At 38.3% G+C, this 14431-nt stretch overlaps 1 protein-coding gene across 1 annotated transcript; it reads left to right on the top strand.

Moving 5' to 3' along the window:
• Positions 1-4535: 4535 nt before the first annotated feature.
• On the top strand, positions 4536-13445 carry Ghsr (growth hormone secretagogue receptor). The gene is made up of 3 exons (XM_040270093.2): positions 4536-5044; positions 5226-6140; positions 8823-13445. The coding sequence occupies exons 2-3, from the start codon at positions 5345-5347 to the stop codon at positions 9125-9127; spliced, it is 1101 nt and encodes a 366-aa protein (XP_040126027.1). The 5' UTR covers positions 4536-5044; positions 5226-5344; the 3' UTR covers positions 9128-13445.
• Positions 13446-14431: the final 986 nt, after the last annotated feature.

Below are 14431 nucleotides of genomic sequence, written 5' to 3'. Positions count from 1 at the left end.
CCACTTTAGATTTACCGATGTATATATTCAATTCTAGTCCTAATTAATACAGGAAATAAGATCAACAAGTAAATATTTTAAGAATAAAATAAAAATACAATTACAGTTTAATAGAAGAAATGACTCATGAACGGTACAAATCAAGCCTGCAGAGTATAACTGTTGATCCTGGGCTCTGAAAATACATATAGAAATTTGAAATAAAATGAAATAAATACCTTGAATTATTAGTAAAAAATAAATTTTTAAATAAATAATAACTGGTTGGAAAAAAATTAAACTGGATCCATACATCATTTCATGTACCAAGATCAATTGCAAATGGATTCAGAATATAAATGTTAAAAGAACCTCAAAATAATAGAGCAAAACAGAGATAAATGTCTTTATTATTTGGCAATGGGAAAAGCTTTTATAAATATGATTCAAAATCCAGAAGCAATGTCAAGAAAGAATGTCATTTTGATGACACATAAATTTAAATCTTTTGCATGTCAAAAAAGGGGGAAAAATCTCATAAACAAAATTGAAAAGAAAAACCCCAAGGCAAAATTGAAAAGACAAATGAGTAGCATATTAAAATATTTTCAATTTATATTATCCCAAAAGGATATCTTCACAACACAAAATGTTCTCCAAAAATCAACCTTCAAAAGCAGAAAAATGAGCAAAAGTAATAGCCCAGCAGTTCATGTTTAAAAAGGCAAATGGCCCTTAAGTATGTACGATGTTTAATCTCACTCAATATAAAGTGCAATGTGCAACGATCAAATCAAATAACACTTCCATCTCCTTGAACATTAATCATTTCTATTGGGAATTTTTCTCCTTTTCTTATTAATTTGGAAATATATCTTAGAATGTTGCAATCAATCATTATCTGACTATGTTACAGAAAACCAGAACCAATTCCTCATGTGTTTGGTTCCTTTATCTAATCTCTTTCCATCCCATCTCCCAACCCTGACCTTCCCAGTTCTAGTGACCACTATTCCACTCTGTTCTTCTATGAGAATAACAATTTTCCCCCAAGTGAGTGAAAATGTGTGATATTTGTCCTTCTATTTTGGCTAATTTCACTTAAGAATTGTCTTGCTGTGGTACACTTGTCACCCATTTGCATGTTTTCTTTGGACAAATGTCTCTTTAGATTTATAGCCCATATCAGACTGAATTATCTGTGGGGGGTGGTGTGAAGTTTTTGAAGTTCCTCATGTATTCTGGATATATTAATTCCTTGACTAGTTGGCAAATATTTTCTCCCCTTTTGTGACTGTCTCTTCATTCTGTTGTCTCCTTTGCTGCTCAGAACCTTCTTAGTTTGATTTAATTCCACGTGTCTGTCCTTATCTTGTTGCCTGTGCATTTGATATTCTATTCAAAGAAGCTTTGCCTATATGGATGATGTCGTGAAGTATTTCCTCTGTGTTTTCTTGTAGTCATTTAATAGTTTCAGTTCTGACATTTAGGTCTTTGACCTAATTTGAGTTGATTTTTGTGTATGAGGAAAGTTGGGACCTAGTTTATTCTTCTATATAACTATCTCTTTTTCCCAGCACCATTTATTGAAGAGACTGTCCTTTCTTCAATAGATGTATGTTCTTGACACCTTTGTCAAACATTAGTTTAAAATCCGGGTTTATTACTATGTTCCATTGGTCTATTTGTAGGTAGGTATTCATGCTAGTACCATGTTGATTTGGTCGAGTATATCTTGAAGTAGGGCATTGTGATACCTCCAACTTGGTTTTGTTTTTTGCTCAGGATTGCTTTGGTTATTCTGGGTCTCTTGTGATTCCACATGAATTCTAGGATCATTTTTTCTAATTCTGTGAAGAGTGTTATTGGTATTTATTTTCCTTTTTGATTAGTATATTATGATTACACATAATAGTGGAATTCATTGTTACTTGTTTATACGTGCACACATATAACAATATAATTTGGTAATTTTTATTCCCTGGTATCTCCCCTTTTCTCTTCTCCTCCCCTAATCCCCTTCCTCTATTCTCCTGGTTTTTCTTCTTTTCTAATGAGATTCCCCCAACTTTTTTTCCTTTTTCATTTCTAACTTCCATATATGAGAGAAAACACAAGATCCTTAACTTTTTGAGTTTGGCTTATTTTGCTTCACTTACTGTTCTCAGTTTCCATCCATTTTCCCATAAATGACATAATTTTATTCTTGTTTATGGCTATATAAAACTCCCTTGTATATACATACCACCCTTTCTTTATTCATTGGTCCATTGACAGATGCCTAGGCTGGTTCCAACGTTTGGCTATTGTTTACTGTGCGACTATAAACATGGGTATGCATATATCACTGTAGCACGCTGACCTCAATTCCTCAGGATAAATACTGAAGAGTGGTATAGATGGGTCATATGGTGGTTCCATGCTAGACTTGTGAGGAGGCTTCATATTGATTTCCATAGTGCTTGTACTAATTTACTATACCAACAACAGTGTAAATGTGTTCTTTCCCCTCATCCTTTCTAGCATTTGCTATTATTGAAATTTTTGATGACTGCTGTTCTAATTAGGGTGAAACGATTTGATTTGCATTTGCCTAATTGCTAAAGATATTGAAAACTTTTTCATATGTTTGTTGGCTATTTGTATTTCTTCTTTAGAACATTTTCTCCATTTTACCCCATCTTATATAATACTGACTATTTGGGGATTTATTTAAATAAACTATTCTTCATTTTGAGTTTGATGTTTTGCATTTCTAGCTGGAAGGCTATATAAATGACACTGCTCTTCCTTGGGTATATCTGTGGTGATGTTAATTTTGATGTTTTGCTTAGACTGTTTTTGATTTATCTATTGTATTATCATCTATGACATCACCACCATAATCTTTTTCTTTAAAGAAAAAAAAACATATATCCTATCTCTGTCTACAGAAAGCACCATATTGCTGCAGGGGCCAAAATAATGTGTTTCTTCAAAAGTACCTACAAAACTGAACTAAAGCTACTTGTATAACTACATTCTCTCCCTGGATTATAAGTGTATAGATGCAGCATTATCTGGAATTTATTGATTTTGTGATTCTCTATGCTTAGCACATAATTAAAGACAGTTTTATATATTTTACAATAAAATTTTGTGTTATAAATAAACATCAGTTTCAATAGTGCCTTTGCTTCTTCTTGATCATACAATACAGATTCATCCACATTTTAGAAAATGGTTGAGTTCATCTGCATCATGAACAATATTTTATTACAGTAGTTTTTTGAATATTTTTCATCTTTCTCTTCCCACTTATCAGCCATAGCTTTAGCACTGACTAGAAGTATGTCCTACAGTCTTTTCCTGATTCTCATTCTTTAACAATAACTTTATAATATTTTGATTTGTCAAGTTCTCTCTGTGTCCCCACACATAAACCTGATAATGTAGAGCTGGGAGTAGTGAGGCAAATTATTAACTAAAAAAAAATCCTGTAAGTAACTGAAGGTTTGACTTGGTTGTAACATTTTTTTAAATACTAGTTAGACGTTTTTTAAAAGTCAATTTTGTCCAAAGTGTGTAACACAGCAGTGCAAACAAGCTACTACATGTAGTCTATTCACCAGTAGATGGTATGAATCAAATTTCTCTCTTGCAGTTCCTCATAGTGTGGGATCTTTCATGCACATGTGCACAATCCAGTGTAAGTTTTCAAGCGTCAACGACTTGAAATAATAAAGATCTTGCAAACCATCTGTCAAAGGCATGTGTGAGCACACTCCAGTACCTGAAAACTCTCATATGCATGTAATGGATTTTTATTAAAATCAGGGCCCGATGAACACTGATGGGTTTGGTTAAGGCAGTGGCTTAATACTCAAGTGTGCCTGGGAGAGGAGACTCTTCCCCCATTCCTTGGAGCCGGAGAGAGGCTTTAAAGAAAGTGCGGGCGGCCGGGCACTATCTCCCTGGGGGTGCTGCGGAGAAAGGCACTGACCGCTGACCGCGGTGCTGAACACTTTCCCCGGGCTGAAGGCAGGAACAGGCCTGTCTGGCTCCAGTTCTGGGACCCCCTGCAGTCTCACACCTTCAGGTGTCCATTCCCAGATCTATGCAAAGATGCACAGGGTGTGTATAGGGAAGTCACCTCTGGAGTCGGGGAGACTTCCGACTCATTCCCACTGAGTACAGCTTCTGCTTCTCAATAGCAACCACAATAACAGAAACGTAATTCGTATTTATTTATTGAGTGCCTAATGTGTCCTTGAAATCCCCTCCCAGTGGTTTTTACAATATTTTCGCAATTAAACAAACAAAACCTAAGCTCAGAAGGTTAAAGACCTGTCCCAAGGGAACACAGCTACTAAATGGCTGATATCTGTGCACGCTCGACCTGTACTAGTCTTACAGTCTCTTCTCTTCCTCTTACTGTCTATTAGTTACATCTTTCTCTCCTTAGTTTACATCAGGCAAAGCTAATCTCTTATACTGCATGCCCCCTACCAACGCCAAGTTGGAGGCGTGTACAAAGACTGGGATCCAGGACAGGATTATTCATTCATCTGGATCCTACCCTCTTCAGAAGTCCAAACCTAATGGGTGATCCAATCAGGTCTTCCAAATCCTGAACAAGGAGTCAGTCACATCTCTCAACTTTTTCCACCTCGTGAACAAGATGGTGAAGCTCTTCCCAGGTGCGCTCCTATCTCCTCCAGTTCTAATACAACCACGAGGTCCTTCTTTTTGCTTCCTACCCCTTTCTCAAATGAGGTGGACACGCTTGCTTTTTCTCCCCACCAGGTTCTCAACCAACTCTACTCTGGTTGAGCAAGAACTCAGGTCCCAGCTACTGAAAGACATGATCCCCTCCTCCATCGCCACGTCCCCACCCCCACCCCCACTCCTGGAATGACCTGTCCTTGCGTGCCGCGCTAGCGCCCGAGGCTCAGGAGAGAGCCACTCAAGCTCCAGCTTTGCACAGCCCCGACTCTGCGGAACTCCCGTGCTTGGACGCTTCGGGAAGTGCCAGAAGCAGCTAGAGCGAGACGGTGAATGCCAAACGAGGCTGCCCCGGTGATAGGTATGTGTACGATCTTTGGTAGGAGGCTAGGTTGGGAGAAAGGGACTTTGGGGAAGAGGGTGGAGGAAAGGGGAGGTGCTAGAGAGAGCAGCGGGTCACACTCTCCCTCTCTCCTCTCCTTTCCCTATCTCACCTTTCCACTGGACTTCTGCTTTTTCCGCCCCGGTCTTTCCTCTCCAAGCATCTTCCCTACGCGCCCACGGCTGCTGCTTCTTCTCACTCTCCCGCGCCTAAGGGGCCAACTTGATCCAGGCTCCCAGCACAGTTGCGTCCCGGTGCCATTGAAGCTGAGCCTGCAGCATGTGGAACGCGACGCCAAGCCGGGAACCGGAGCCCAACCTCACGCTGGCGGACCTGGACTGGGATGCTCTCCCCACTAACGACTCCCTGGTCGACGAGCTACTGCCGCTCTTCCCCGCGCCGCTGCTGGCGGGCGTCACAGCTACCTGTGTGGCGCTCTTCGTGGTGGGCATCGCGGGCAACCTGCTCACCATGCTGGTGGTATCGCGCTTTCGGGAACTGCGCACTACTACCAACCTCTACCTGTCCAGCATGGCCTTCTCCGACCTGCTCATCTTCCTCTGCATGCCCCTCGACCTCGTCCGCCTTTGGCAATACCGGCCCTGGAACTTTGGCGACCTGCTCTGCAAACTCTTCCAGTTCGTCAGCGAGAGCTGCACCTATGCCACGGTGCTCACCATCACAGCGCTGAGCGTCGAGCGCTACTTCGCTATCTGCTTCCCTCTGCGCGCCAAGGTGGTGATCACCAAGGGCCGGGTAAAGCTGGTCATCTTGGTCATCTGGGCCGTGGCCTTCTGCAGCGCCGGACCCATCTTTGTATTAGTCGGGGTGGAGCACGAGAATGGCACCGACCCTCGGGATACCAACGAGTGCCGCGCCACTGAGTTCGCGGTGCGCTCTGGACTGCTCACAGTCATGGTGTGGGTGTCCAGCGTCTTCTTCTTTCTGCCTGTCTTTTGCCTAACTGTCCTCTACAGTCTCATCGGAAGGAAGCTGTGGCGGAGGAGACGCGGAGATGCAGCGGTGGGCGCCTCGCTCAGAGATAAGAACCACAAGCAAACTGTGAAAATGCTGGGTGAGTATCAGCGCACCCTCGGGCTTCCTCTCCCCGGCTCTCTCCTCTCCCTGCGTGCCTTCCCACTTCTCTCTGGTTTCCAGTTTCTATTTATTTCTCCCATTCCTCTGGGTCTGTTTCTCTGTGTGTCCCACCCTTTCCTAACTCTCCCCTCCCCATTCCCCTCCTTCCAACCTTTTCCCCCTTCTCCTCCTGCCCCTGACCCTCTAGGTAATTGTAGTCTTGACATCTCTTTTAGTCTCTCTCTCTTTGTCCTTTCTTCTTGTATCTTCTTTCTCTTCTTCATGGGAAAAATGACCCACCTTTGTCATTCCCTAAAATCTATTTTATCTCAGCCCAGAAACGTTTCAAAACTGAGATATTTCACAAAAGGTGAGGTTAAGCTTCCTGCTTCAAATAGAATGTGTGTCATTCTACTAGACATTATTATTACTATGTGTATATAGGTGACTGCATGACCAATATGATTCTGCAACCTGTACACTCAGAAAAATCAGAAATTATATTCCATCTGATTCAAATGTATGATATGTCAAGGTCATTGTATTGTCATGTGTAACTATTAAAACAAATAAAAAATAAAAAAACAAATAGAATTTGTGAATATCAAAGTTACATCAAGGAAAGCAAGCATTAAAGCTAGAAAGTATTCATTTAGTAGCAAATTTAACCAAAACCATGATCCCTTTGGATGATTCTGTTAGAGATGATTCATTCTTTTTTTTTCAATTTTGTGATTTGTTTTCTGCCCTGCATTTTCATGGGAAAATCACATCAACTCTGTTAATCCTGCTGCTATTTATATGGCTTTGTAAGGAAGTCAGTGACAATCAGTGCTTAGGTCTCCTTATGTTTGTTATCATGATTATCTGTCTTTCTAGGTGGCATAAACTAGGGTAAGGTAGAATAAACTAGAGTAAGCAGAGCTCCAACAGCAGAAAGGAGACCATGGAAGCTAACAGGACTTACTACCCTTAAATGGCCCTCCAGGAACATCTGGAGGCAGTGTCACAACTAGTGTGCTGAATGTTTATTGCATGAATTCAACCTCTTTAAAGATGTGTGTTTGATACAAGTGAAGTAGCAAATGGAAACGTGTCCATATCCAAGCAAAATATTAATTCTGCTTGCTATCTCAAAATCAGCATCTGATATTATGTTAGTTGGCGTTTTAATTAACATTTCATACCCATTGGCATATTTAATGCTTCAAAGAAGTTATTCCAGGATGGTTTCATATTTGCAATTTTATAAATCCAAGTTCCTGCATATTAAAGTTATGAGAGTTTATTTAGGGAATGTCAGATTTTATTTCTAGACCAGTGATTCTCCCTATGTGAATCATGGATTGTAAACCTGCTTATGTCCTCCAGGGGACTCCAAGCTCTCACCTGTGACATTCTCATTTCTGCTATGGTAGTTCAGTTGTAGTTCAGTTGTTACTATGTAACTTAGTTTTGAGAATAAGTTTAGTAATTTCCTGCAGTTTTTTTTAAGCCATTAGTTGCCTCCTTGGTGTCTCAACATCAATATTAATTTTCTTCTTATTTGACAATTGAAGGGGATCACTAAAGTAATGCAAGGATTAAAACATTTTCCTTTGCTTTCTGAATTTTAAAAACTTACTCTAAAAGTTTAGAAGTCTTGGAAAAAAATCTTAAATGAGCAAAATGAAGTTTTGGATGGATGATAATGTTGATTAGTTTAAAGGCCTTTTCTACCTTACTTAGGTCTATTGTAGGTGACATAGACATCTCAGTGGTTTTTAATCTTGTTTCCAAAGACAGAAGGATTCCAAGTTTGAGGTGAGCCTGGGCAATTTAGCAAGACCCTGTAAAAAAGGGCTGAAGATGTAGCTCAGTGGTAAAGCACTCCTGGGTTTTCAATCCCCAGTACTGCAAAAAAAAAAAAAGAAAGAAAGAGAGAAAGAGAGAAAGAGAGAAAGAAAGAAAGAAAGAAAGAAAGAAAGAAAGAAAGAAAGAAAGAAAGAAAGAAAGAGTGAGTCAATCCTCTGTAAAACTTAAAAAAATAAATAAAATAAGGAAGCTGGACAATGCAATGGCCCATTCCCCCCTCAGTCCCAGCCACTTAGGAGGCTGAGGTGGGAAAATCACTTGAACTCAGGGATTCAAGGCCAAGACCAGCATTGGCAAGATTGTAAATCCTCATCTAGGGAGAGGGGTGGAGAGGAGAAGAGAGGGAAGGAGAGAGGAAAGGAGGTAAGTACCCTGCTCTCCTTCCTACAGATTTTAATACTGCAAGTCCATATTATATCCAAGGAATCTATATTTTTGAAGCACCCAGGAAACTCTGATTCACAGATACGGTTGAGTACCTTACCTGATATATGTTTGTGTCCTAGCTAACACATTTAAAATGATGGATTACTGTGAAAAATTGGCTTCAGCTGAGTCAATATGTCAACTCAATCACCAAATCAAAGAGCTCAACTAGAAGTGACTGGGAAGTTCAGTAGGTATCTACTGTTGGTTCAGTCAGTCAGTCTTTGTTAAAATGGAAGAGGGGGAAAAAAGAGCACAGCGTTCCTCCATGTCAAGAGCAGTACAGAGTGTTTCTCAGTGTCCACCTTATACATACTCAAAACCAACGAAGTTTTAAAAATAGAATGTCATTTGCAGTAACATTTCTGGAAGTGACCATCTCTCTCCCATTTCCTTTCAGCTGTAGTGGTGTTTGCTTTCATCCTCTGCTGGCTGCCCTTCCACGTGGGGAGGTATTTATTTTCCAAATCCTTTGAGCCGGGCTCCCTGGATATTGCTCAGATCAGCCAGTACTGCAACCTCGTGTCCTTCGTCCTCTTCTACCTCAGCGCGGCCATCAATCCCATTCTGTACAACATCATGTCCAAGAAGTACCGGGTAGCGGTGTTGAAACTTCTGGGATTTAGTTCCTTCTCCCAGAGAAAGCTCTCCACTCTGAAGGATGAAAGTTCCCGGGCCTGGACAAAATCTAGTATTAATACATGACAGACACATTGCTGAGCAGTCATCGCTTATTATTCTACACTGGAAGCCATCGCACAGCGGAACTTGGGAGGAAAGCTGGAGGTCGATTTGGGAATTAGGGACACTTGGATCTGGAAACCGTTAGGGGAAAGAAAAGAGAATTTGTAGGGTATGAGCAGTTTGGTTTGATTGTACACTCATCAGTGTTCTCACACACTATTCCTGCATCTCTCCCCTCCCTCTATGATTTGCTTTCTGCAGCTGGTGCTTTGCAATTCAGAGAAAGGAAGAGGTGCCGAGTGGGCCATTAGGGCACTCCACATTAAATCGGATTCGCTTTCTCACGAAGGTCATAATTATTTGGCTAAATAGAATGACATTAAAATTTTAAAACATGACTTTAAAAAACTAGCAATTTTCCTAAAGCTCTAGAGCAGTGCTGTCCAACAGAAAAGTAATACAGGTCACCCAAGTAATCATTATACAATGATTCATGAGAAATTTACATTCTATTTGTCACAGTAAGTCTTTGAAGTCCAGCACGTTTTCACACTTACCACTCACCTTGATCGGGCTATGAAGTTTTCATCAGTAACAGTGGATGCATTTAGATTTCATCAAATGTAATAGATGAAAAAGTAGATCCAACAGCTTAAATTATGTAAATACTCTTCAAAATTTTCCCATAGCTAAAAAAAAAACAAGTTTTTTTTAAAGGTGAGTTAAAATTAAAGATTCAGTTTTTCAGTTGTACTAGGCACATTTCAAGTATTCAAAAGCTGAATATGTTCACCATAGGTGACTATACTAAATAGGGCAGCTCTAGTGTATTTATTTTAAATAAAAATTATCATTAATCTTACATAAAAGGTTTTTTTAAAGTTTACCCCTTCCCTGAATATTTATACAGTGAATTAGCATAGCAGAATTTTAGAGTGACAAATCCTAAAAAAATACTTCGATGTCCCATTCTTCATGTTTTGAAGAGAAAGAGATGTTAAGAGTGTATAAGATACATTTTTAAAGTAATTGTATGTGTTAATATTCAGGAAATAAAATTTTACAAAAAGTACAGGTAATCATAAATCATCTTACTTGGCTTAACAAAAATACTTAAGCCAATCATAAGGCTTTGGTTTGTGAATAAGAAAATAATTATAATTTATACTGGCAAGCTTAGAGGAAACATAATGAATAGAAATTTTTGAAATGGAGTAGGCAGGCTCATGTGAAAGATTCAGAATCCCTAAATGTTACTGCATGTTGATATTCAAAACTTTTTAAAATCATGAAGTCATTTATTTCAAAATATCTATGCCATGTCCTGTCTCCAAATTAATTCAGCTTTTTACATCCCACTGTTTATCTGATATGTTTATTAGAATTTTTAGTTTCCCTCTTAATCATAATTATGAATGAGTCAACACCTTCAACTAAATCTGATACATATCAGTTATAAAGATAAAATTTTCATTTATATTAACATTGCTCCCTATATAGTCAACCCTTTGCATTTTAAATGTGTTATTCCAAAAATGATTTCTTCATAATCCTGTGCAATACTACCATATAAATAGCTTCTCCCTAAGATTATTGGTTTAACTTACAGCACTGATTAAGTCATTTAGGGAAATGACTGCCATGATTGTTTTCCACCCACCCAAAGAAAAGATTACCTTGCTGAAATAATTGATTGACTATTTTTAGAATTATTTCTCTAGAGAAATATTTCTGAAATCTATTTGGACAATAAAACTGGACCATAAATTTGGTCTAAATATAGAACTTCAGCAAATTAATCTTTCAGTTATTTCTTAGACTCTCATTGATATTTTTAAAAAGTACACTGATGCATTAGGTACATGAGATATTATTAGGACATTTAGCATTATTATTGTAAGCAGTGCTCAGTAAATCCCAAAGACGAAATAAACAACAACTTCAAAGCTTATCCTCTATCTCATAGTTGATTGCCTTGGAGAAAAACAAAGCCACTTCTAATTAGTTTCTTCACCTACTCACTGCCCCCCCCCCCCGCCCCACCATCACCACTGTCCTTCACTGGTCCATCTGGGAACTCAGAACTCAGCCGATACATTTAGAGAAAAGAATCTTTAATCTGTCTTTTCCAACCATTGCTTTTATTGATTGTAGCTTTCTATTATTGTATTTCACATATTATTTAAGACTCAGGGAAAAGAGGAAATTATCCTGAGGAAAATTGTTTCTAAAGGTTACACAAACATTTAGTATATGCCTGCTATGTTCTAAACCTCTACAATTAACAAATCAAGGATTTCATTTATCTCTTGTGAGCTCACAATCATTTGAGAATTTGTTACAGTAGGTAACTGATAAGTATATTCAAATTACAAAGTAAACATCTCTAGTTATTCTGTATTATATGGCTCCCCATGTTTCAAGGGGCTCTTTATGTCACCGTGTTGCATATTTGGCTCAAAATAAATTCAAAATGGACTGCTCCCATGTGAACCCGTAAAATTTGTAGACACAATTAATGTGTTTGCTAGTGATGATCAAACTCAGAGCATTCTTTTTAATGTAGAGAAAACAAAGAAATTGGCTTCTTTTTAAAATCTGACCATGTTCCCACATTCCTGGTTAAATAGCAATGAGGTTTCTATCACCACATCTTGCACTGTCTCAAAATCAAACGTTGGATCGTTTTCATTTTAGGGAATGACTGTTATGTGAGCAAGAACTCTCTAATGATTTCTTTAAAGCAAACATTCATTGCCACGAGTTATTTAACTTTGGAAGTTTTGTGGTAATGGAATTTTAAAAAATGCTTCTACTGCTTGGTCACAGCTTGAAAACCATCTTAGAGTCGTGTGTGTGTGTGTGTGTGTGTGTGTGTGTGTGTGTGTGTGTGTGTTGCTAGGAATTAAATACAATTACTCTGTCACTGAGTTCCCCCCTCAGCCCTATGGTGAACTTTCTATTGTAATGAAGATTGTTGTGGTGGGATTTGACTTCTAATACCAGTTTTTTTTTTCATGCAAATGCTTTTATTATAAACCTGATATCATCATAACATACAATTTTTAGTGCAACATTAACAGTTTCGGTTATTTTTTTTCATTTATCCTCATACTTGAATTTAATATTTTCAAAAACTGTGAGATATTTTGCAAGACTGGTGCCTGAAGACACTCTTCTTGTCTTTTAAAAAATGGTGTGTACATATTTAAAATGTGACATACATATTTACATATGTAAAATGTTTTTCATCAGAATGTATAAGTGAATAGAATAGAGCTACCTTGTATCTAATGTAAATAATGTCATTATAAGATAAAACTATGCCTAACATGGTTCATCAGCTAATGAATCTCCTATGATTTTTTGCAAATTTAAATTACAGTATTAACCAGGATGTATAGGTGATTGTGAACAAATTTTTTTTTTTATCCAGAAAATAAACTGCAAGTCAAAAATCAACAGAAAGCAACAGCTCACTGCTTTCTGGTCACATCACTATTATATTCACATGAATGAATTTAGTCATGTTAATCCCTAGCAATAATCTTAAATTTGAAGCAGATGAGGAGGAAAGTGTGGATGAGGCTTGTTATTGAATTTTCCATTTACTCTAGCAGGATGCTGGAGCTCAACCCTTTTGATTGGTAGAATTATCATCATCCTAAAGAAAAAAAAAAAGAAAAAAAAAGCTGCCCTGTTTACTTGCTTCCTAATTGTTTGGCTATTTACTAGAATTTTAATTAATATTTAATGTTGAAACACTGTATATATCTTTGCTCAAAGGTCTGTCAACTAACCTTAAAACTGGCAAAATAATCAACACCTTCAAAAATGCCTCATGTAAAAGCTCAGAAAGTTGGGCCCAAATGTTTCCAAATGTTCTTTCCACAAGAATTCTTTTCTCTCTAGCCACAGAGAATGTATCAGGAAAGAACGGTTTGAAAGATTTTGTAGTGTTTTAATATCTCAAATCCAAAACATATCCCTGGCTCAAACAAACAAACAAACAAAAAAATCTTAGCAACATAGATTTAGAAGTCTAGAAAACATTTCCTAGTGTAAATAGAGCCAAACAGTATAACTTCCTGTTTCACTAATATATAGAGTAGTCTAGATCTGCATAGATTTTAATACATAGTACTCTCTTGGTTGACTTGTATTGCCATAACGTGTCAGAAATGTTATGCTTTGCCTTTCTTTCTTTTTAAGGTTTTTGTGAACGTTAAAGAAGAGTTTAATGTAGCTCTCGTGTATCTTCTTATGAAATCAACTTCAGTTTTTCTTCCTTTGAGTGTCCATAACCAAATATTTGCTTAATAAATATCTTTTTGAAGGGTGTGCTGACTTTTTTTACGTAGTGTCTGGGATATTTTATCTCACCTCTGGTCCCAGATCTAGTTTGTCTTTTAAGGTTCTGAAGTATACAGTTTACAACTATAAGGTGTTTGTTGTAATGAATTTTATTTCTTCAAGAGCTCCAATACTTTATAATGAATGAACCACCGCCTGAATTTTAAAAAGTAGGAGACCCTGTGATCCCTCTCTAATCCTTGTAGCCTGCCCCTCACTAAACTGATACACCATTGACTCAAAGAACAGGAGCCCTTTGCCTTAGGGGAAGGGAGGCTTCCTGCTCCTCATGTACTCAGCTACTACTCATGAATGTTGGTTGGAGAAATGAAAGTTTAAAGACTAGATTACATATTACCCCAGCACTATCTTCTAGACATATGGAGTCCAGCAGTGTTTTAGTCAACTTTTTCTTCACTGTGACCCAAGAGACCTGACAAGGAAAAGTTTTAGAGGAGGAAAAGTTCATTTGGGGCTCACGGTTTCAGAGGTCTCCGACCAGCTTCATTGCTCTCAGCTAAAGATGATGCAGGACTTCACGGCAAAAGAGTTGGTGAAGGAAAGTATCTCAGAACATGGCCATCAGGAAGCAGAGAGAGATTAAGCTCAGCTTATTAGGAACAAAATATATATCCCAAAGGCACACCCTCAGTAACCTACCTTCTCCAACCACACCCCACCTGTCTATAGTTACCACCCAGTTAATCCATCCAAATGGATTAATGCACTGATTACATTAATGTTTTCATAACCCAATCACTTCATCTCTAAATTTTCTTGCATTGTCTTACACATTAGCTTTTGAGAGACGCCTCCTATCTAAACCATATCAAGGGTTCAAAGCTACAATTAGAGAACCAATAAAGGTGGCCAATTTTTATTTGCTAATTAAGAGACCTTAAGATAGTCTACTGCCTACCTAGCACCTGTCACTTTCTTTCAGGTTCATTCCCACAATCGACCCTGGGGTCA

This window comes from Ictidomys tridecemlineatus, chromosome 3 (genome assembly GCF_052094955.1).
Source record: "Ictidomys tridecemlineatus isolate mIctTri1 chromosome 3, mIctTri1.hap1, whole genome shotgun sequence".
In the NCBI taxonomy this organism is placed as follows: Eukaryota; Metazoa; Chordata; class Mammalia; order Rodentia; family Sciuridae; genus Ictidomys; species Ictidomys tridecemlineatus.
This window is presented reverse-complemented; position numbering and strand designations above follow the sequence as displayed.